General features: G+C 36.8%; 1 protein-coding gene across 2 annotated transcripts in view; it reads left to right on the plus strand.

The window, feature by feature from the left end:
* Positions 1-20,868, plus strand: part of LOC123313154 (ribonuclease P protein subunit p25-like protein) — a 47,732-nt gene extending 26,864 nt beyond the window's left edge. For both annotated transcript variants that reach the window (XM_044897893.1, XM_044897894.1), the window contains 2 exons: positions 11,195-11,311; positions 20,518-20,868. In XM_044897893.1, the coding sequence (XP_044753828.1) occupies positions 11,195-11,311; positions 20,518-20,548 (148 nt within the window). In that variant the 3' untranslated portion in view covers positions 20,549-20,868. The remainder of the gene's footprint in view (positions 1-11,194; positions 11,312-20,517) is intronic.
* Positions 20,869-24,773: the final 3,905 nt, after the last annotated feature.

The following is a 24,773-nucleotide window of genomic DNA, read 5'->3' on the forward strand; positions in this document are numbered from 1 at the left end:
CAAATTGAGGCCGTTCTAAATTCGCGCCCTCTATGCCCTCTTAGCAGTGACCCCAACGATACCTCAGCTTTAACCCCAGGACATTTTTTAACTCTTGCGCCTCTCTCAGCACTACCTGATGAAGATTTGTCCGATCTACCGATGGGAAGGCTTTCTCGATGGCAATTATTAACACGAATGCATCGGGATTTTTGGAAGCGTTGGCAAAGGGAATATTTACACACTTTGCAACAGCGGAAAAAGTGGAATGAATCATCCAATTATCCATTGAAGCCAGGAATTCTGGTCATTGTAAATGACGGGCCAATCTCACCTTTACGTTGGCGCTTGGCACGTATAGAAAAATTACACCCTGGCTCCGATGGAATAGCTCGTGTGGCTACAATCAGAACCGTTAATGGGTCACTGCAGCGACCTGTCGTTAAGCTTTGTCCGCTTCCCGAACAATAGCGACGAGTTTTTATTTTTTTTTTTTTTAATTCTCTCTCTCTCATATATTTTCACTACAAGTAATTATATAATTTTTTTTTTTCCCTCTCTCACAATATTATATAAATGCATATTAGTGTTTTTTTTTTCTCTCTTCTTTCTTATCTTCTACTTAAAATATAACTATTTTAGGTGGGCGGTTATGTTACTGCAACGCTCAGTTATAGTATTTATTCGGTTTCATAATTATTCATTATTAATATTCAGTAAAGTTTATTTTTCGGATTTGAATTGAGCGTTGAATCAATAGCCGCGTTTCATTTTTATGTTGTAAATAAATACGTTGGAAAATCTCGGGCTACATATGGGAACATATGGACGAGAGATGAATTCAATTCGAATTCTCGGTTCACGAAGTGCGAAGCAAATTTCTCATTGAATTCTCGATATTCGAAATCTCATAATTTCAAGAAAAGGTGTGTGAAAGCTTTCCAAGGACTGCAAATAGATACCAGGATAGTACCAGCTCCCCATTCTGGCGATCGTTCCAATAAAGGTAGGTTCGAGTGCTTCCAGCGTATCTTTTGTATTCTCCATTTTCTTTTCTAATTTAAATCAAACGTTAATTGAGCTACCGTAACACTTAGCACCCTCTCCCCATTTAAGGGGTGCCCGGGACTGAGGGCCATTGCTTGATTTTGTGTATCCATTGTGACGTCTTGGGGAATATATGTAAGTCAGCTAGTTTCCCGTTGCTTTCCTGACTATGTTTTCAGCCGCTCCTACATGGAGAACAGACGCTGTTTGCAGCCGCCCACTCTGGGTCAGACGCTGCGGTTTCACCATATCTGGCTACCCTCACTTGGTTTAGCCCGTGGGTCAACACGGTGTACCAGGGTGTGGCGCTTGGAGCCAACAAGTGAGAGTTGGGTGTCTCGTGAGGACCAGTTATCTGAGGCCTCCGCCCGTCTATGACGCTTGGAGTGACCGTCTCAGAAAAAAGGTACTACCTCTCCGACACAACCCCTACACCCCAACAGATAATTACAAGAATGTTAAATTCTTCCACAAAAATCATCTTGCATCAATATAAAAAAAAAAGAATTAAAGGAAGTTTCAATCAAGATGAACCTCACTTTTGAACAAAAATTTCACATGAATAAACAATTAGCAGGACAACTGGCGCGTATTTGTGGCTGTTCATCTCAATGCATTGATATAATAATAATAATTAGGTATTTATTGGTACCTTAAGACATTTACAATGTATAGGACAAGTCAAATGAAAAATAAAAAAATCAATTTTCGGGAACTTATTTCACGATGACATTAATCGAAAATCCTGTAGTAAACTTTTCGCATTAATTCATCCAAACATATAATAAAATTCTAGAATGACACCTATTTTTTGTGTCTTACAATAGAAGGAAATTCTTTGTCATCCTCTTCATTCACAATCTTTCTGATTGTGGAAATATTCAGCTGAAATATAAGCCGTTTAGATGCAGATGAAATATTGTATAAATTCTCTTACATTGAATATGTTCGCTACCGTCTGACGTATTGTAGATTTTAAAATATCAGGGTATAACTATTTGAATGAGCGGACCTGAATTCTAAATAGCACTTCCTGAAACCCTGTCTCTTTTTTCAATCACTTTCGGCATTTTCGTAATAAAAATTGATATAAGTTGTGGCAACGGCGTTATGACATTAATGACATTTCATGAGTGCCAACCTTACTCCGTTCTAGTTACAAAAACTCGAGAAAATTATTTCATGGCCAACCGGCTGCTAAAATAAATGTGAATGGAGTATAGATCCTCTATCTATACTAGATTATTATTATTATACTAGCATGGCCAAGAAATCCACGTTGTAGGTAGATTCACCTTTACTGGCTGATTCACCTTTCGTCCGTAGCTCGGGCCTACGGCCCTCGCGATTCGCCTTTTGTCCGTAGCTCGTGCCTACGGCCCTCGCGATACGCCATTGGACCGAAGCTCGGGCCTACGGCCCTCACGATACGCCTTTTGTCCGTAGCTCCGATTCGCCTTTTATAAATATCTAGGCCAAAAACGTTCTTTTAGTTACAAACCACCCGTAGGTTAGGCAACTGGTTATGAGCCCAATGGTTAACCTACAAAAGAAAGTTAAGTCCATTTCCGTTGTAACATAGAAAATCTGGAAGTAGTTAAGTAAACTTCCATTTTGTGTAGTTTGTCTATGGTTTTGTGTAGTATCCTAGCAACGAGCATTAACGTACAGTAAAAACCCCATTATCCGGACTAATTGTTGTCCTTAGGCATTCGGATAATCGAAGAAGAAGGAGAAGAGGGATTATTATACAGATTATTGCAAAAATCATCATGTATATATTTATTGAGGAAAACAAAAATAACACATAAATGAATATTCATTAGGAATAAATAAAATGTACTAGATTTTTTTTTAATATTTACATAAAACATTATGTAATTAATTTCATTTTGGCGGAAATCCGTCAAACTTTGTAATTCTTTGCTGAGTAGTTTAATTATAATAATTTTTATTCGTGGGATGCAGCAATTATTATTTATATTATGAACAATGTGAACCCTTGATAAATAAATATTGGGAAATTTGAAAATTCTGTTTTGCTCTTGGATCTATTTCCAATTCAACGAGTTCTAAAAAATCTTTATCTTCCGTTGAGTTAAATTCACGCAGATTCTCCCTTTTGTGTTATTCATTTACACTTTATTCTATTTATTTATGATTTATAACATTCATCGTATGATGGATATATCTTAATTTAGGTTAATTTATACCATGCTCTCTGATTTTATATACATGTATTTTGTGAATCCTGGCCTAAACTTTGGTTAAACCCCCAAAATCGGATGGTAAACAATTCGACAGTTAAACATTTGGTAACCTTCGAAAGTTCTGTCATGCAACAACCCAATGAACGATAACCAGCGGTCAACGAAAACCAGAATTTTACCAACTGAGTTACAACCCGAACCCTCCCTAAGAGCCCGATCGATTTAAGGCACCTTGTTCTGTGGCTGCCAAGATATTCCGTCAAAACTGACGTTAACCTTTGAATCACACTCTGACATCGATTGTCAAAGTTCACTCACACCATTGAGTATTAAACCCACCTGGGTTGCGTCCACAAACTTACTCTGAGCAAGCTCTGAGTAAGCTTTGATTACTCGAAGCGTTCACAAACGTACTTTTAGTTCCTCAGAGTATGCTCTCTGAGCATGGCCATACTTATACTCTGCTCTCAGAGTAAGTTTGTGGCCGCAACCCTGGCGGAACAACGCGGTTCAACGAAATGAAGCCGAAATTATAGGCCGTAAAGTGGCGGTACATAGCAGCTAAATACGGAACTAAAAACTGCCATGGCAGTCTGATTCGATTTGGTTGCAATTCATGTACAGCAATCTATAAGAATATTTACTACCCTCCGGTACTTGAACTCCGCAGCAGGGTCGGATTTGACCAAATCTTTGTTACATAACATGAGAAACAGAGTTTATCTCATAATGGTGGTCGTGGGACAATCGCAAATCGGTAATAAATTACCAAAGAAATAGATTTCTTCAGGACATTCTGAAAAAAACCTGATGTTTCCAGAAATTATATCACTTCAACAAGTGTATGTTTTTTCATACTAATTTTCTGAAATGAAAATACAATAATCGTTTTAATGCTTCAAGGCGGAAACCCTTTGAATAAATTGAGATGGAGAGCAATTGTCATGTGAATTATAGTCAGGTTTTTCTGAAATGGATGCAATGAATATTCAATTAGTTCAATAAAATCCTCCAATCGTTCATTTCATTCACCCTATCACAAGATCACTGATGATAAATTAAATATTCGTCCCAAACTATTGATTTTTTTTGCGTAGCACTGATAAAGGCGCAAACGGGCAGTACACTATTAAATTCCTTGAAAAATTGATGAATTTGAATTGGGAAGTGATTTTATAATTACTTAAAAATATATTTTCATTTTTTTCATTCAAATTATTGGCATAGATTTTGATTGTACTACCTATATTTCATTTTATATTTTTCTGAATTTGAACACAATTCACCTAACATTGTATACGTAACGTATCATTAGGTATTAATAAAATCAATGATACCTATTCAGTAATTCTCCGATGTGGGCATTCTTAAGAAATAATTTCATGAAGAAGAGGTAATAATATATATCTAAGGATTCCAAAAGTTTGGGAAACGAAGAAGAAGATAAGTTCGGGGTATATAAGGTGAACATTTGGTATATACATCAATTCTACCTGTCGATTAAACTATTTTGTTGTAAAGGATCAAATAATAGGTATCTTTACAGTATCTTCGGAGTGTCGCATAAGAAGTCATAGGTACTTCTTCTTCAATGTGAACATTTTTTTTTGTCCTTTACTATCCTGGACATCTCATCAAGAATGTGAGAATTTCCCTCTAAAAAAGGGATAGTGCAGTCGGAGGTGCCGCACTGGTGCGAATGTTTCTTGGAGGGACATAAAAGAAACGTACCTACCAAATTGACTCTAGGAATACTCTTTCTCGTGCTCCTCTGAAGCTAAACGAAAAGTCATATAAACTCCTTAGTGTCCGATTTCGATGGTTACAGCCATATTCGGATTCTGGCTGCTAAGATGTCTAAAAACATGGTGTATGCACTGATTAGATTTTGTTTTTCCCGCTTCGAAAATAAGAGATAAGTTTCGTTTTTCCCACTGTAGGTAGCGCCGTTTAGGGATTGACAGTTGTCAAATGATATTTGAAAATAATTTGTATGCATTCCTACGACTTGTGAATGTGCTGTATTTATAAGCGATTATTGGTGTATGAAAATGAGAAAGGTCGTACAACATTCATTTATTGAACATGTCGTTCAGTTTTCTGTATGGACAATCGAGAACTACAGCTAAGAATTCGGTGTTGTTGGACTATCGCCCTTTGTTGTTGGAAATTGAGGCAGAGCCAAATCAGATGAACATTCGGGATGGATAGAGCTAACAGTTTTATGGCAACTTCAGCAATATTTAAGCAATAAAGGAACTGTATTGAAAATACGTAATGTGAATTGTGAGCACGTATTAAGAAACAGAAATATGTTAATCTGTTCGAGTCTGTTCTTCAAATATTCTTCACAAGTATAGTGAGAATTGCGTTTCAGTCAACTGAATATATTGAATATTTCGCCAATCAACTGTATTTTATTGAAATCATATTGAATTGCCTTCCTCAAGAATACAATTTGTCAAACAAAAATTATCTTGAAGAAAAATAGAAGTACTCCTTCGAATCCTTCTATAGTGTTGAAATATCTGCAGATTCGTTTTTACAACGAAAATACAAGTGTAAATCACTAATATTCGTTAACAGCTGATTCTTTGATGGATCAGGAACACAGAAATGACTGCAATCTGTGTTCGATATAAACGCAGAACAAAATAAAGCGAGAGAGTATCATTAGATTTTCTTTCATAGAACAAGGATAGAACATGGTGGCGCCGCCACGAAACGAATCTCTTATTTTCGATTTAGTCTAATGTCATTCCATTCAAAAATTGACGCATACACCATATTTTTAGACATCCTACTGGCTGCCCAGACTGCCATTAGAGGGTGCTTCGCTTGTTTTGCAACGCGAATGATCAGAGAGCTATCGTTTTTGTGCTCATCAGCTGGCGCTTCTGTAGCGTGAAGGTGCGTACTCAGTGATCATAATATTGGATAAATTGTATATAGGAATATTCAGTTACTAAACGATTTCTTGTTTGCCATTTTTGGATCTCTAATTCGCACATTTGTGTAATTCCTTTTCGTACAATGATTTGTCTTCACTTTTTTCATATCACACGTAATAATATTGATCTATTGGTATAAAGGATATATATATATATATATATATGTATATATATATATATATATATATATATATATATATATATATATATATATATATATGGGGACCATAGACTTGATTATAATAATATAACTAAGATGTCTAAAACACTGGTGTGTGCACTTGTCACTTTTTGCAAGCATCAACATTTCAGAAAATCGGGGATATGGGATCAATTTCGTGGCGGCGCCACCATGTCATTTGCTTCGTTCTATCCTTGTTCTACCAAAGCGAGTCCAATGATACTCTCTCGTTTCATTTTGTTTTGCGTTGATATCGAATATCGATCAACGAGTGCAAAATATGAATTGGCCCATTTTGTCAGCTGTTAAGGAATATTTGTGCTTAGCACTTCAATTTTCGTTGTAAAAACAAATCTGTCAATATTTCAACACTATCGAATGAGGGTGTGAACTTTGAAGGAGGATTTACTGTTCTTTTTCAAGATAATTTCCATTTGACAACTTGAATTCATGAGGGGGGTAATTCAATATGATTTTAAACACAGTTGATTGGTCAAGTACCCAATATATTCAGTTGACGGAAAGGGAATTTTCACTATATCTACTCAGGAAGATTATTTGAAGTAACAGACTCGAACAGATTTATGTATTTCTGATTCTCGATACATGCTCACAATTCACATTACGTATTTCCAATACAGTTTCTTTGAAATATTGCTGAAGTTTCCATAAAACTTAGCTATATTAGTCCGGGAGGCAGGGCCTTTTTTTTCAAGGAATTTCATCCCGGCTGAAATTAATACTGTATGTTGTAGTCACATTGCAAATGACGAAACAGACCGTCAGCTGGTCAAGTAGCGGTGGGTGCGCGCGTGGGAGGCGGCGGAACTTGGGAAAAAATGCAAAATTTCAAGTGATTTCATCCCGGCTGAAATTTTTTATATGTGATATTAATGTTAAATAGAAACAAAATAGTGAAGTCAGCCGATAGGCGGACGGTGGAAAATACGTCAGTCGAGCGCATGAAGTGGGGAAAAAAATTTGAAAATTAAGTGATTTCATCCCGAATGAAAACACCTCCATATGATTTCTTACATATATGGAAATATAAAAATGACCGTCAGCTGCGTGTCTAGCGGGGGAAAGACCGTCAGTCAGATCATTGAAAATTCCGCGCGCCGTATATTTTTGCTCTGACTGGCGGTCTTTCCCCCGCTAGACACGCAGCTGACGGTCATTTTTATATTCCCATATATGTAAGAAATCATATGGAGGTGTTTTCATTCGGGATGAAATCACTTGATTTTCAAATTTTTTTCCCAAGTTCACGTGCTCGACTGATGTATTTCACACCCTCCGCCGATCGGCTGACTTCACTATTATGTTTCTGATCAATATCAATATTACATATAGAAAATTTCAGCCCTGATAAAATCACTTGAAATTTTGCATTTTTCCCAAGTTCCGCCGTCTCCCACGCCTTCACCCACCACACTTATTTTACAAGAAGCGCTCGTTGAATTTTTAATAGACGATTGGTTAAATGATCACATGGCATCGTGGATTGGGAATAAAACAGTTTTCGTAAACTATATGGAATGCCACAAATATGAAGTTGAACAACGTAAAATTCAACGATCATCGGATCCATTGTAAACGTGTCCAGGTCACGAAGAAGCAGACACATATATGGTTTTCCATGTCTGTCACTTGAAATCTGATGTTCATGTAACTCCATATGATTTCTTACATATATGGAAATATAAAAATGAGCGTCAGCTGCATGTCTAGCGGGGGAAAGACCGTTAGTCAGAGCAAAAATGTATGAGCGCGTTCATTCATTTATACGGCGCGCGGAATTTTCAGTGGTCTGACTAATGCCTTTTTTCTCATTAGTTAATCAGCCTACGGATATTTTATCATTTATATTTATTGAAACTATGATTTCGATCAATATCAAACGGGTTTGTTACGATTCACCCATGATATTATACATGTAGATAAAGCAGCAACATCATATAACATACTTAATTATAGTATAGTATAGTATATTTATTTCATTTCTACAATTAATTTACATATCACAGATATGTCAAAATAAAATAGAAACATGTCAAAGCAACAACAAAAAAATATATCTCAGGAGCAATTTTTCTTTTTAGAAAATTCTCTAAATTCTTCCAAGTTATAAGGTTCACACTGAAGTATGTAGCTGTAGCTGTGAATCCTTCTCCGAAAAAAGTCAAACTGATCGATGCCTTACAAATTCCTTGGTAAGCCATTAAATAATTTCATCGCTGCATAATGGACATTTTTCTCCCTTGAAGTTGAGGAGTGTATGAGATAAAAGTAGTGTTCAGTTCTTGTTGTGTTATTACCATTCTTACAGTCCTCAAAGTAATACTGGTGCTTGTGGAGACATAGAAGTAGTCTATATAGACTACTTCTAGTTATGGTCTCTACATATAAATGTAGAGACCATAAACTGTCAGAATGTTGTTTTTTCTAAAGTGACCCCGAGACGATTCTCTATGTCCAAATGATAGTATAGATCTTATTGCACATATAGGTCATTCATATTTTTATCAATTCGTTATCAACATAATCAACATTCAAATAAATCGCTAGGTACAGGTAAATGTGCTTGGCTCCAAAGGTGGACGATGTATGCCGTTCGAAAGAAATGTTGGTTCAGTTCAGCCTTAGAGGGCGGAAATAACAATCCTTCAATTTTTTTTTTCCAAGTTAAGTGGATTACAATCATCTCAACTGCCGTTTGCTCTATTGAATGTTAACACATGAGCAGTGTTAATATCATCAAATTCTGTAAATCCATATATTCCACAAACATAGCATTCTAAGTATGTGAACAATTGATCGAGGTTACAATTGGGAATTTGTTAAATGTCACTCACTGCTTGGATGTACGTCGGAGGCTTCCGGAGAATTTCAAACGTTTTTTTTTCCTTCACGGTAAAATGCTGACTTTAAATTGCATCCACTGAAGGCATGAAATCCTGGCAATACAGAGCACAAATTTGGACCCAATGATGCAAACAATTTGGTGACATCAATGAATGTCTGAATATTGCCGGTCCAACATGCATCGAGATTTGGACGTTCTTCTCGATGAAATTCATATTTCCCAACATAATGATCAATATATCTGTATCATAACATCGCATTGTTACATGAACATCAGATTTCAAGTGACAGACATGGAAAACCAACTCTGCTTCTTCGTGACCTGGACACGTTAACAATGGATCCGATGATCGTTGAATTTTACCTTGTTCAACTTCATATTTGTGGCATTCCATATAGTTTACGAAAACTGTTTTATTCCCAATCCACGATGCCATGTGATCATTTAACCAAACGTCTATTAAAAATTCAACGAGCGCTTCTTTGAAAATAAGTGTGGTGGGTGCGGGCGTGGGAGACGGCGGAACTTGGGAAAAAATGCAAAATTTAAAGTGATTTTATCAGGGCTGAAATTTTCTATATGTAATATTGATGTTAATCAGAAACATAATAGTGAAGTCAGCCGATCGACGGAGGGCGTAAAATACGTCAGTCGAGCACGTGAACTTGGGAAAAAATTTTGAAAGTCAAGTGATTTCATCCCGAATGAAAACACCTCCATATGATTTCTTACATATATGGGAATATAAAAATGACCGTCAGCTGCGTGTCTAGCGGGGGAAAGACCGTCAGTCAGAGCAAAAATATACGGCGCGCGGAATTTTCAATGATCTGACTGACGGTCTTTCCCCCGCTAGACACGCAGCTGACGGTCATTTTTATATTTCCACATATGTAAGAAATCATATGGAGGTGTTTTCATTCGGGATGAAATCACTTAATTTTCAAATTTTTTTCCCCACTTCATGCGCTCGACTGACGTATTTTCCACCGTCCGCCTATCGGCTGACTTCACTATTTTGTTTCTATTTAACATTAATATCACATATAAAAAATTTCAGCCGGGATGAAATCACTTGAAATTTTGCATTTTTTCCCAAGTTCCGCCGCCTCCCACGCCCGCACCCACCGATGGTATTGAAGCTGACGGTCGGTTTCATCACTTGCAATGTGACTACAACCTACAGTATTAAATTCAGCCGGGATGAAATTCCTTGAAAAAAAAGCCCCTGCCTCCCGGACTATATCGGTCCCGGAAGTTCGTTCATCTGATTTGGTTCTGCTTCAAATTCCAACAACATCGAATTCTTAGCTGTAGCTCTTGATTGTCCATACAGAAAACTGAACTTACTGAACGACATGTTGAATAAATGAATGTTCTACATCCCTTTCTCGAAACTAATACATTTTCACACACCAATAATCGCTTATGAATACAACATAATCGTACGCCGTAGGAAAGTATTCAAATTATTCTCAAATATCAAATGACAATGCTTTGTCAAATTCTAAACAGCGCTACCTACAGTGGAAAAAACGAAACTGATCCCATATCCCCACGAAATTAAAAACAAAATCGAATCAGTGAATACACCAGAGTTTTAGACATCTTAAATATAACTAAGTCTATGATGGAGATCTCACGTTACACCAGCACCCACAGCGGAGAATAGCGATAGCCCTCATTCCGTGTCTGTTCTCATTATTATATCGAAACCCTGGTCATCATCTACTCTTCTTCAATGGGACCGTTTTTCCTTCTCCACCCTGAGTGATGGTGGTTGGCTAGTTTGATTTAAGTCGTACCATTTGTTGACATTCCTACAGATGGATGTTATGTGTCTGAATGTTATCATTGTCTTATCTAAATATTATTATTTTCATAACATAATTGGAATAATTTGAATTACTGCCTTATTTATTCATGTTAATTAATTTGAATGATTATTTTTTTCTTGCAGTGTCCATGAATATTGGGATCCGATAAATCCAGATTTGGATCAACTAGTTGTAACAAGGAAAGTACCTATGGTGCATATATATTTATCTAGTAAACCACTGGACACATCGGAATCAGGGTAGGTTTGCATTTATTATATTTATCGTTTATTTTCTATTTAGAGCTATTTTTCATTATGGCCAGACCTATCTATTTATATATCATAAATTATACGAGCAAGCACTTCTAGCATGTGTGTTGTCGTTAACGGCTATTTACAGTGGAAATACTATGCGGTAAATTAAGATATTTATACTATAATTTTCCTCGTGAAATAATGCTCCGATTATCGGAGAATAAGACATTTGTTGGGTTATTATTTTTGAATGAATTATTCGTGTGGATGAACTGTAGAATGTGATATTTCACGGATTGTTTTCCAGCATATTTCTTTTGTGTCGTATGGTGGCCGATAAGGTTATTCTGGGTATAGGTTGCCATGGAATGCGGAATTTGTAGCGGTAGTTCTCTCGAGAGGAACCCGATGGAATGTGACGGAGTGACAGTGAAAAGATATATCCTGTGCTGGTCTTACGCCAGGTGAAATTTAAGTGCTTGGACTCGAGAAGGGGAATAGAAAATTGAAATTTCATTGCAGTGCATGTGAAAATAACGAAATCATCACTATGCTCCGAGAGATCAGGGAAGGAAAAACTAATTTAAGACATAGAGAAAAAAAATGTATTGGTCCATTCAGACGAAGAAATTTTAAGCACGATCACAAAACTATACAAAAGAAAAAAATTTAACACAGAAAAAGAGTTCTCTCAGTTTGCTGTCAGGGTATTTCGCTTATTTTGCAACGCGAATAATCAGGCAATGAGAGCTACCGTTTTTGTGCTCATCAGTTGGCGCTTCTGTAGCGTGAGGTCCTGAACAAATTCCACAACGCTATAATATGCTTTACCCAGGAGGAGTAGCTCTACTCTGCTTTTGATGACTCTATCGTTCAAACTTTTATAAGTAGTGGGCAAGTGATTGAATGAAACGAGACCTCAATAAAACATAGATGATTCGAATTTTTTGTTCCTATGTGAGGAAACGCTGAGCAAGTTAACGTTTCTGGTGTTATAGTTATGAAATTTTGGGTTTTTTCCACCAGTTCATAACCAGATTTCATGTATATCAACAACTGGAAAATGAAGACGCAAGGGTAGGGTAGAATTCCGTGAGGCAAAAAACGTTACAAGATCGTCTGTGGGGAATACGGAACATACTTCGCATGACCCTCTTCTGGGCGATATAGATTTTCACTCTGTACGGAATTTTAAATTCAAACACTTTCAGTGGTCTTGAAATATATTAATTAAGTTTTATCAACATTCACCATCAAGGCATTCGACCTGCACATTCCACAAATCTTCGAAAGAGGAGTTCTAGTCGAAACTTCAGTTCATCCAAGGAACATGCCGAAACAATAAAGGAGGAGTCCTAAGCGAACATGATCAAAATTTTAGTTAGAAAAGATTCAGGAAATTCATTGATGAATAAAAGGAACAACATGGGGCCGAGTACAAACTCCTGTGGAACCTATATTAATGCATGAGATTAAAAAAAAATATCTTCTGTTCTAACCTGATTTCTCTGAGCTATAATCAGACAGACAATCTAAAAAAATCCCCGGAAACCCAAATTGTAGAGTTTTTTTCGTAAAAACGCGAAGTCGAGTGAGTCAAATGTTCTCGACTTAGCAGCATCGAGAGAAACATAGACCGAAACAAGCCGAAACAATGATGAACGAGTCGTTAGCGAACATGATCAAAATTTTAGTTAGAATAGATTCAGGAAATTCATTAATGAATAAAAGGAACAACAGGGGGCGGGCCGAGTACAGACCCCTGTGGATCACCTATATTAACGTCATGAGAATAAGAAAAAACATCTTCCAATCTAACCTGATTTCTCTGAGCTATAATCAGACAGACAATCTGAAAAAAGTAGTGAGTTTTGTGTCCTCCAAGGTTTAACAGGGGGTATTCTTTGTGGGAATAAGGACAAATACTTTAGAACTTTCAAAATATATTTGGCGACGTTTCGCAGATTTTCATCTGCTTCATCAGGCCTCTTTAAACTAAAGCTCTAAAGTCATTCTGACTGATGTTAGCATTCAATGTTGTCCAGAGTGTTCCAATAGAGCTTTAGTTTATAGAGGCCTGATGAAGCAGATGAAAATCTGCGAAACGTCGCCAAATATATTTTGAAAGTTCTAAAGTATTTGTCCTTATTCCCACAAAGAATACCCCCTGTTAAATCTGAAAAAATTACCCGGAAGCCCAAATTGTAGAGAATCGAGTTAGGGCGGTAGTTGGTTATGTCCTCTGGGTTATCTCCTTTGTAAATTGGCAGCTCTGTTGCCATTTTAAGAGAAGTAGCAAATTTACCATTAGACTATTTTGGGAAATTTCGCTGCAGGGAACAAACACAAACAAAATATTCTTTCACGACGTTTCGGTACTTTATTATGGTTTCTTCAAGCTGAAATGAAAAATTTTATAATCAGTGACATAGATAAAAATGAAATACAATCATAGCAATATTCATTTGAACTACTTAAATACCAATCATATACAAGGTGTACCAAGTTCGAGGGCCTTTTAGACGTTTCTGGAGAACTGGACTTCCTGAAATCTGAAATTTGGATCATGATATTGTTTGACACTATCAACTGAGTTGAAATCGAGGCTAAAATATTCTTGAAGCCTAAGCACTCTCAGTGCTTCAATTTTTTTTACTTTTTCTTTCCCGATATGATTTGAATAGAAATATATTCGAAATTGAATACTCCATCATATCAGAAACGAAAAAATAGAAAAAAAATTTTTTGAAAAATTTATTTCCAATCCCTGTATAACTGAAAGTGCTCACGCTTCAAGAATATTTCAGCTCAGTAGATAATGTCGAACGATATCATAATCCCAATTTTCAGATTTCAAATAGGTCCAGTTCTCCAGAAACGTATAATAGGCCCTCGAACTTGGTACACCCTGTATATTACAATTTTCAAATACACATAAGAAAAAGATCGAATTTTAAGGCAAGCGCACATACTACGGCATCGGACGGACGGTACGGATCGGAATAAAATACTTTCCATGAAACTGAATGGAGCAAAGCACATATGTGCGGACGGCAGGCATCGCATCCGACGGGAATTGAGGAACGAGATTTAAATTCCGACCGATGCGTGCCGTGCCAGCCGATCCCGACATATGTGCGATACCAATCGGAGATTGCCGCGGCATTTTCGTCATTTTGCAAGTCTCTACCTACAGCAGCTCCTTTGTTGTGTGGGTAGTCATAAGAATAAGCTGGACAGAAACATGAATTTTCACTAGAACTGTGGGTACGTGATCATAATTTAGTTTGAGTTCTATAATTTCAATGCATGAAACTATAGCAATCGTCAAAGGAAATATGGCGGGTTGAAAATTCATTTATTCTATTCAAAAGTATTAAATGGACCACTATGTATAAGTCTCCTTTTTTCAAATTGTAGCTTTTAAACACTTTACTTCATTAGTGGTTCCTCTTATGTATTTCAATTGAAGAACTAAATAAGAGAACATATTCTCCAAATCCATTCCTTTTTATACATATATATGTATATCATGAATCCACATTCATCAACGCCTCCTTCGGTTTTCGAAAATTTTCTTCTTTCAGAACAATCGCTATTTCCTCACCGCTTGAAGACATATTCCCAAGTAATCTATTCCTCCGGCGATTCCGATGTTATATGTGCGATACCTTCATAAAAATTCCGCCGCTTCCGTGCCGTTCCTTCCATGCCGTCCGTCCGATGCCGATGTATGTGCGCTTACCTTTAAACACCATCAAAGCGGATCAAGCAAGACAACTGTATAACGAGACAGTCCAAGGGAAAAAGAGAAAAAAGGAATATTACTCACTGTCAGAATATCAAAAATTTCAATTATTTCCACCTACAGAAAATCGTTATTCAAATTGAAAAACCAAAACAGGACCGAAAACGAGTTCTACCGGATCTAGGAATCGATGTATGTTTGCTTTTTAAGGTCATGACACGTCCAAACGCGGAATTCAAATGAATGAAAGAAAACGATCAACAATGCAACGAAACACGAAAGAAAATGACACCTGTACAGTGGCGTAACAAACCGATCCGATCTTTGATCACACAGTTTTCAAAATTTTTGAATTTACATTAACAGTGTTTGAAAACTTTTTAATAAATATCATCTCCTTAGCAACTTTTACCAGTAGACACTGACAGATTCATTAGATGCGCTAACGGCCGTTTTCAATAATCCTATCTATCCATTGTTTCAGTTACTGAAGATAGAAAATGCATGTGATTTCGTTTCTATGATCTATCTGTAGATATATTTTAGAATGGTTACCAATGGTTACTAATCGTCAGTAAGTGAAACGATAGATAGATAGATTTATTGAAAACGGCCGTTAATGAATAGAAATTTGATCGATGGTTGCTTTAAGAACCTTAATAAATATACTGTATATACCGATATACGGTCTACCCCTGCAGTTTACTGTTCTTGAGTTGTTGCACAATAGAACCTACCTCTTCAGTTGACAACAGATACAAGAAAAATGTGTTGTTAACATTGACCGGCAAAGTACAGCCTTTAGATATGGAATCACCATAATAGGCATTGGGTTTACTATTACTGTTTCTCATTTTCAACTTTGCCGCATAGTTCTTCACGATTTCAGCAACTTTTGTTTTCGAATAAATATACTTCAGTATAGTTAGTAGAATCATCAATAAATGTAATGAAATATTTTTGGCCATCATGTGTTGGGGAATTGGGGCCACAAGGCCACAAGCAAATGACCTCAAAATTGATCCCCTATGTGTTTTGCTTCTATACAATCCTCGCAATGAAAATTTTCATTTTAAAATTGATTCCATCACACGTTTCTCTAAATTTGTTCAAATTTTCATCACAAATATGGCCCATTCTCTTGTGCTAAATGTCTTGAGTACATAATATATTATCTATTCTATTTTCAATTTCCACTTCAAAACACCATTTTTATTTTTGTGTTCCTCCATGTTCTTTTTCGAATTTTTGGTTGTTATTGCAATATTTTTCTTCAAAAGAACTTCATTTTCTGTAGTTTTATTTATTGAAAGAACATTTACGCTCAATTCTGGTTACATATGTAATGTCTTAAAGATTTTTTCTCCTTTAATATTTCTCATTGCTGTGCGATGTATTACTTGTTTGTTAGCAACATATCCGGGAGAAATTTGGTATAATGGACCTAAAAAATCGTCGACAAATGACTGACATTACTATTCTATATAAAATTGTCAATGATATATTTCGCGTGCCGGATATATTGCAGTCACTTCCATTCAGAGTCTCTGATATTAGATTGAGAAATAGAGACACATTTATGCTCCTTTTCGGAGGACGAACAGTGCACAGAATGTTCCAGTTTTTAGGATGATCACTGCATATAATAACATTTGCATTGACTTGGACATCTTCAATATAACACTTAAAAATCTGAGGAGAAGTCTCATAAAGCAAAAACAACTGCGTTGTTCCTTTTACTTGTGTTAATTTGAAGCGATGTATTTGTAGTTTTTAATAGGTGAATACTGTTCTGTGAGCTAAGCCTGTTTGTATTCCTTGTAAGTATTAAATAAATAAATAAACTGTGAATGTTACATTTCTTATCTCAATTTCGTCTAATATTTCACAGTCATTAGTCATATGACAGCTTGCTACGCTACGCAATGATGAACTTGTTATTATTGCTATTAATTCCTATCTCTTGCCAGAAATGTCACATGCGAGCTTCCAGAAGATCTCCCATCAATTTTGTTTATGAAATAACAACTTGAATTTTATGATTATTTTTTTTGCGAATAGAACATTCAACAAAATTATTGTCATTATGGTTACTGTTGATACATAGCATATCGTGGGCCTCCAAAACCCTACATCATTTGTTCTTATATTTCCCAAAGTTTCATACCTTTTTCTTTCATTACCTACTGCTAAAATATTCGGCCATGTACCAAACTTGTGACAATTGTGACATTTATGTAATTCCGGTTCTGATACCCTTTGTTTTGGTTTTCGTGTAACACTAAACATATTACCGTCAGACGTGTCTTCCTCCTTCGTAGAGTTCTTCAATTCTCCTGTTGATAATCTTGCAGTGATATAAGATTTATCTGAAACAGCAGTAGACTCCCTAGCAAAAAAAAATTTCTTGAATTTTTGAGGTAAAGATAATAAAACCTTCGAAATTATGAAAGTAAGTGTCGAAATAATCATATTGGCCCAAATATTTTCTTTCAGAGCCTACAACTTGAAAGCGATATTATGTTATACAACTATGTTGTCAGCAGTGTTTCCATTATCATACTCAAATTTATATAATAAAATTGACTCATTTAATAGTTGAGTCGTACCTTTTAAAAAGGGATTTTAATGTGTCATAAACCTCTTTATTGATTTTTTTTTGATAATAAATGAACCAGAAGATTCTTATATACTGTATAATTGCTTTTTCAGATTTCGAATCTTCTTCCACGCACTTTTCAACTTCAGACTCATTTTTGTCAGTCAGCTCAGGTTTAATCTTTCCACCATATAGTACATATTCCAAAAGTCCAGCTGCACCAAACATAATGTCAATCTGCCACTTCCATAATGGATCGTTGTCTTGGTTTTCCAACTGTTGCAACAATATCCTGATCTTTCATTTTATTAATAATTAACATACTAGTAAGCCCAGCGATCTATTTTTTCGGTGAATCCATCTTTCACCACCAAATCAATATGAAAAAATAAATTCAATCAATCAAATTCACCCGATTTATACAATATAGTGTTTACCCCCGGCCGTCAAGTTTCAAGAACCACCACGGTCAATACCGTATGTCTGATATCAATGCTGAAGTCTGTCAATGTTTTCCCTTATTTAGAATAGAATGCCCACGAAGCGAATAATATGCAAGGAGGGATGGAGTGACTCCTTACCAAGGATTATAGGTTAGGGTTTAATAATCTATAATTTCATACGTTTTTTTTTATTCGGAATATTGTACGGATTTCTACTCCGGGAGAAATATCCGTTCAAAATAGACGGTCGGAGAAATTGATGGATAAAGTAAATAGTGGAATGAATAAATATCCTAACACAATTTTTTTTCATTCTGAAAGCCCTTGAGCGCCAGTTCCAAGTATTAAAATGAACCACCACTATTCTGTAGAGGATGGAGAGCATGTTCCTCATATTTTTTCGAATGTGTAAAACGACTGGCCAATAAAATTGATAGAGAAATGTATCAGATTTACTCAGAAAAATTTATATTTCTTTCTGAGAGCCCTAGAGCTTTAACTCATTCATTCATTCTACGATCTAGAGTATGTTCTTCTTTTTTCTTTTGAAAATTTAAAATGGCCAAAAAAATTTATTTCCATCAATTTTCTTGGAAGGGCGTTTTGAATTCTGGAAAAAAAAGGAACATGCGCTTCATCGTAGAAAGAATATCGGTTCATTATCATCGTTGGAGGTGATTTTTTTGAGTACATTTTGATACATTCCTTTATCCACCGATTTTCTTGGCCGATCATTCCGAACTTGGAAAATGAGGAATAGACGCTTCATCGTAGACTGAATAGTTCATTTTAATCCTCGGAGTTGTAGTATGAGCAAAAAATGTTAGGATATTTTAGGCATCCCTCTTACTTTAGCCATCAATATCCTTGGCCGGATGTTTTGAACTGATTCATCTTCTGAATAGAAAAAAAATCGGTTCATTTGATCGTTGGATGATCAAGGGGCTGTCAGAATGAAACAAAATTTTTTTCTGAGTTCATTCTGATACATTTCTCTATCAACCAGTTTTGTTGGTCAGCCATTCTGAACTTGAAAAATGAGGAATAGGCGTTTCATCGTAGACTAAATAGTTCATCTTGATCCTCGGAGCTATAGTATGAACAAAAAATTAGGTTAGGATATTTAAGTCATCTCCCTATGTAATTTAGCCACCAATTTCCTCGGCCGGTCATTTGGAACTGACTTCTACAGAAGGAATCCTTGAAACATTCTGAATAGAAGAAAAAACAGAATATCCGTTCATTTTGATCGTTGGGGCTGGGGTTCTAGGGCTGTCAGGATGAAACAAAAATTTGTATGAGTACATTCTGATACATCCCTCTATCCACCAATTTTCTTGGACGATCATTCTGAACTTGAAAAACGGCACATATAATATGCGCGTCATCGTAATGTGAATATCAATAATGAAGGGATTATCAAACATGATCTATAATCCTTGGTATGAAATGAGTCATCCCTCCTTAAATATAGCTAATTATTCGCTTCACTATACTATTATGAATAAGCAAATTAATTCAGATGCATAACATCCGCAGATAATTAAATCAACGAATGTTACGATCTAAATCGAACTAACAAACTACCATCGCTTGAAGTATTACCAGAAATTTCATTTCGTCTACAAAGAGTAGATGCTGACCATGGTTTCGGTCTTATTTGACCTCGTCAGAGCAACAAAACTCATTCGTCAACGAAATGCTATGAATTGCCGGCTCCTTTTATTCCATGTATGATGTATAAATACATCGTACCGACATCTGACAGAAAAACGGGAACCAACCCAATTCAATTTCCTAACTCTCAGAGCGAAGATAGCAGTATGCATCCATATGCTTTAATCCCATATTGGAGATATCTTATATTCTCAACAAAAAAGTTCCTGCCGTGGACAGCATATCTCATTAGGGGTTCATCTAAAATCGAAAAACCAAAAATATTTCGTTAGTTCATGGATAAATCTCGTTATTAGATGAAGGAAAAAAAATTAAAAGTTGAAATTTTGACAAACTGAACAAAAAAAAACCACATTTTTTCGGTTAAATTTTCGCCATGTATTTGCTCGAAAAAAATTATTGTGATAAAGAAAAATCCTTCTTTCAATGAATAGATAATGTTATTTCAAAGATGTGTGCATAATTTTAACAAAATCGCTTCATATCTTTTCGAGAAATCATGTCCACTGACTGAATTGAAGTTTTGAAATGAAATAACATGCAAAAGAAAATTATTTTTTTAACGACGTGAATTAGAAAAAAAAATTATGAAGAAAATCCTTACTAGCTTCTACAATTATGGATATGAAATGGATTTTAATGGTGATCCATGCCGTTCATAGATGTATTTGTATATGTACATACTTTTAAAGAACTAAAACATTGCATTCAGTAGAAGGAATAACCATGTTTTTTCTTCCAGTTATCAAGCCCCTGGACCATTTGCCCCATAGAGGAAAGAGAAAAGAGTGCCGGCTCATAAGTCGTGATTGCACCCTCATCGGCAGTTGGTTTTCCTTCATTGAAAATTGATAATTAACTATAACATTATCAATTACAGTTTATCAAATCGTGCAATATTTCAGCGAAAGTTCGCTGTGAATACTTGCTTTCAGAAATTGTACTCAATGAATATTGAAATATTTTTTTACACATTATAATACGTAAGATTTTCATTAGCTGAAGGTAATGAAATAGTTTTGTAATGTAAGATCAAATATTATATTGTATTATCAATTGAATTGAACAAAAGAACATCCAATTTGGAGATACACGATATGATGATGTTTACCTTCACCCACCTGAGGATGCTATTGTGATAGCGAAACACTTGATACTTGAAGAAAGCTGAAACCAGCTCTACGACCACCTAGTATTTCAAGTTATTTGTATGTAATTCCATCATTTTACCAAATATTTGGTTCTTAGCTCAGTGTATCAATAATAAAGTGAAAAATTGGAATGGACACTGAATTGATTTTAATTGAACGAAATATTAGTCTAGTCATTTGGTGGCTGAAAGCAGTAGAACCAGGAAAAAATTGCTGAAGAATTTTTCTCAACGGACGTTTTTTGGGATACTCCCACTCCTTCCCATTCCATCGCCTTTTATAATGCTACATCCCATTCCCAGCGTTCTCAACAAGCATTTCTGGGAGTAAGTGTATTGTCTGAAGCTTATACTTTTTCAAATCAGGTGAGTTTAATATAATTTGTACGTTCTGTGATAAATCGCTTAAGGATAGAACTGATGTGACTGTGAAAAGGGGGTTATAATAATAATAATAAAAGCGCATGAAGTGGACAACGTCCATGAATGAAACTGTTGTGCGCATATATAACTATATAGTTATTAGTCCCGTGATATCACGGGACTAGGGCAGAACACGAACAACTATAGGAAAAGGCTCCATGAGGAATTCTGCAACGCCTACCCAAATCTAAATGTCACTGAACAACAGGTGGCAGACTAGTACCGCGTAATTCTGAGAAATAAACTAATACCAATGGCCCGAATCGACGCAATTAAACAAGAACTTCAGCGTCCGCCAGCAATAGAGAGCGACACCAACACCTCTGATGAAATTCACATGCCTGAGCAACAACAGCCAGAAGAAATTGACGCTGAAAGTCCATCTTGCAACCCAAGTGAGGCGGAACACCAGGACGATAGGGAAGAGCTCCACCGACAAGCACTTCCCCGATTCAATACATCCAAAAAACTGTCACTCATAATCGACATCTTGAATAAGGACGTTTTACCTGAGTACCTACAGAATGAAAGTTCATTGGAATATCATCATCTAGTTTTTTACTGTGCAGCGCTAACGACGGCTACAACCATAGGGGCAAAAATTCGCCGAACGAACAACGATGGTCCAAAATTACACAAATTATATACGCCACCATGGCAGAAACGTCTTCAACACAAAACAGAAAGACTAAGAATAGACATTGGACGACTGACGGAGTACTTGAACGGGAATCGCGGAAGAAAGGTTGTGAAAGCTGCCAAAGAAATCATGGATAGAAACAAATTCATTCGAAAAGTCGGAAGAAACTTTCTACTGGTCACTCACATCGTCTGATGGAGAAAATGGAAAGTTACCACCGAAGGAAGCCATTGAACAATTCTGTACCGAACAATTATCAACGAAACCTCAGTTCAATGGAGATACCGGATGGATTGAAGATGAAAAGTCTTAAGCTATAAAATATGAGCCGATGCAACATGACATGATCACAATTGAAGAAGTAAAATCAGCTATCAGAGGACTACACAACTGGAAAACACCTGGGCCTGATGGATTACAGAACTTCTGGATCAAGAAACTTTGGATCATGCATGACACATTGAACTCCGCAATAAATTATGTCATTGAAAATCCTGAAAGAAGCCAATATTCCTTACACATGGCACAACGTATCTGTTAGCTAGACCAAGGAAGACAGTAGACCCATCCAAATACCGACCAATCACATGTCTTCCAACGATGTACAAATTAATCACATCGTGCATTTCAAACCGAATTCACAACCATTGCGAAAGGAATAACATCATCGCTATGCAACAGAAAGGATGCACCAAAGAGAGCCGAGGGTGCAAAGAACAGCTAATAATTGATTCAGTTATCTGCAATCAAGCGTTCTCCTAGCGAAGGAATCTTTACGCTGCGTACATAGACTACAAGAAAACATTCGATTCCATACCTCACGAATGGCTCTTGACTATCTTGAACATTTACAAGGTGGATCCTAATGTTGTTGAGTTCCTGAAAAACGCTATGTCAACCTGGCGTACTAGTTTTCAAATGAAAGCAGCTGATGGCTCCATTACAACAGGACCTATTCCAATAAGACGCGGAATTTTCCAAGGAGATTCGCTGAGCCCTCTGTGGTTCTGCATGGCCTTGAATCCCTTGTCCGTAGATTGAATTCTACGGACTACGGATTAGCCATGAAAAGCGGCAGTAGAACTATGATGAAACTGAATCATCTCCTTTACATGGACGATTTGAAACTCTTCGCATCTACCAAGAGGCAAATGCAACTGATGCTGAAAATGGTGGAAGGATTCTCGGAAGACATCAAAATGAAGTTTTTACTAGAAAAATGTCGACTGCTGAACATAACGAGAGGGAAAATAGAAGATGGTACGTTCGAACTCAAGGAAGGTGCAGAAATTGAAGCATTAAAGGAAGGAGACACATACAAGTATCTAGGCATAAAACAGGCAAGAAAAATTAATCAGAGCCAGATGAGGAAAGAACTAACGGAGGAGTTCACCCGAAGATTGAGAAGGATAATGAGAACTGGCCTTAACAGCAAGAATCTGATAAAAGCTACCAATACCTACGCTTGCTCAGCGCTGAGCTACTCATTCGGTATAATCTCTTAGACCACCACCGATTTAGCAGCCGTACAGAGAAAAATAAGGACGATGCTGACTAAACACAATAAACATCACCCCAAAAGCTCAATATTACGGACCGAGCTGCCACGACATCTTGGGGGTAGAGGAATTGTTGATTTGTCCAACCGTATGTCCCAGGAAATTGAAGGACTTCGAAAATATTTTTTGAGCAAGGCTACTTCATCAGAACTCCATCAAGTAGTTTGTGTTGCTGCACCGTTAAAGCTACAGCAGGACCACTTGGAAACCGTCGAACACTCTGCACTCTGCATGGAAGGCACCAGAACGAGGTCAACCATGATTACGTCGACATATCTGCGTCGAACTACTGGTTGACTTCCGGAAGGCTGTTTCTAGAGACAGAGGGCTTCATGCTCGCCATCCAGGATCAGGTGATTCCAACAAGGAACTACATGAAATATATCGCCAAGGATGCCTAAGTGGCGGATGATAGCTGTCGTTATGGCTGTGCGACACATGAAACTGTCCAGCACATCAGCCCCATCACCGGGGGATGTCAGAAGTTCGCTGGCACGGAGTACAAGAATAGACATGATGCCGTTGCCAAGATTCTTCACCAAGAATTGGCACTGAAACACCAACTTCTAAGTTCGAAAAAGGTTCCTTATTACAATTACCATCCGGATGCTGTATTGGAAAATGAACATCACAAGCTCTGCTGGGATCGCACAGTTCTCACAGACCGGAAAATAACCCACAATAGACCAGACCACATATTGCTCAATAAGGATGAGGACAAAGCACTATTCATCGATGTGGCGATTCCAAATAATAACAATCTTCTAGATAGGCACACTGAAAAAATTTCAAAGTACAGAGATCTCGAGGAACAAACCAGTGGAAGCTGAAAGATATCACGACCATCCCTATTGTCATATCATTTACAGGGCTGATACCGAAGAAACTACTTAACTTAACTTAAGGAAACTTCAGTTGGACGAAAATATCTATAGAGTCATGCAGAACGCGGTACTTCTGGGAACGGCGAGAACTGTACGCAAGTACATGGGAAATTCAGAGGAACACCGTCTGCTCCGACAGGAAGTGCGGGTGGAGCAGGAATCCAACCGGCGGCAGGGAGCCGAGGAGCGACCCGGACCCGACCACCACCACGAGCCCGAAAAGCTGGAAAGGGCTCCAACAGAGCTTAATCCTTTTGATATCTGAGATATCTGGGATAAGTGAATTTTCCTCTGGAGAGGAGTGTGAAAGCCGAAAGGCTAAAGTCATAATAATAATAATAA

Source organism: Coccinella septempunctata, chromosome 5 (assembly GCF_907165205.1).
Source record: "Coccinella septempunctata chromosome 5, icCocSept1.1, whole genome shotgun sequence".
In the NCBI taxonomy this organism is placed as follows: domain Eukaryota; kingdom Metazoa; phylum Arthropoda; class Insecta; order Coleoptera; family Coccinellidae; genus Coccinella; species Coccinella septempunctata.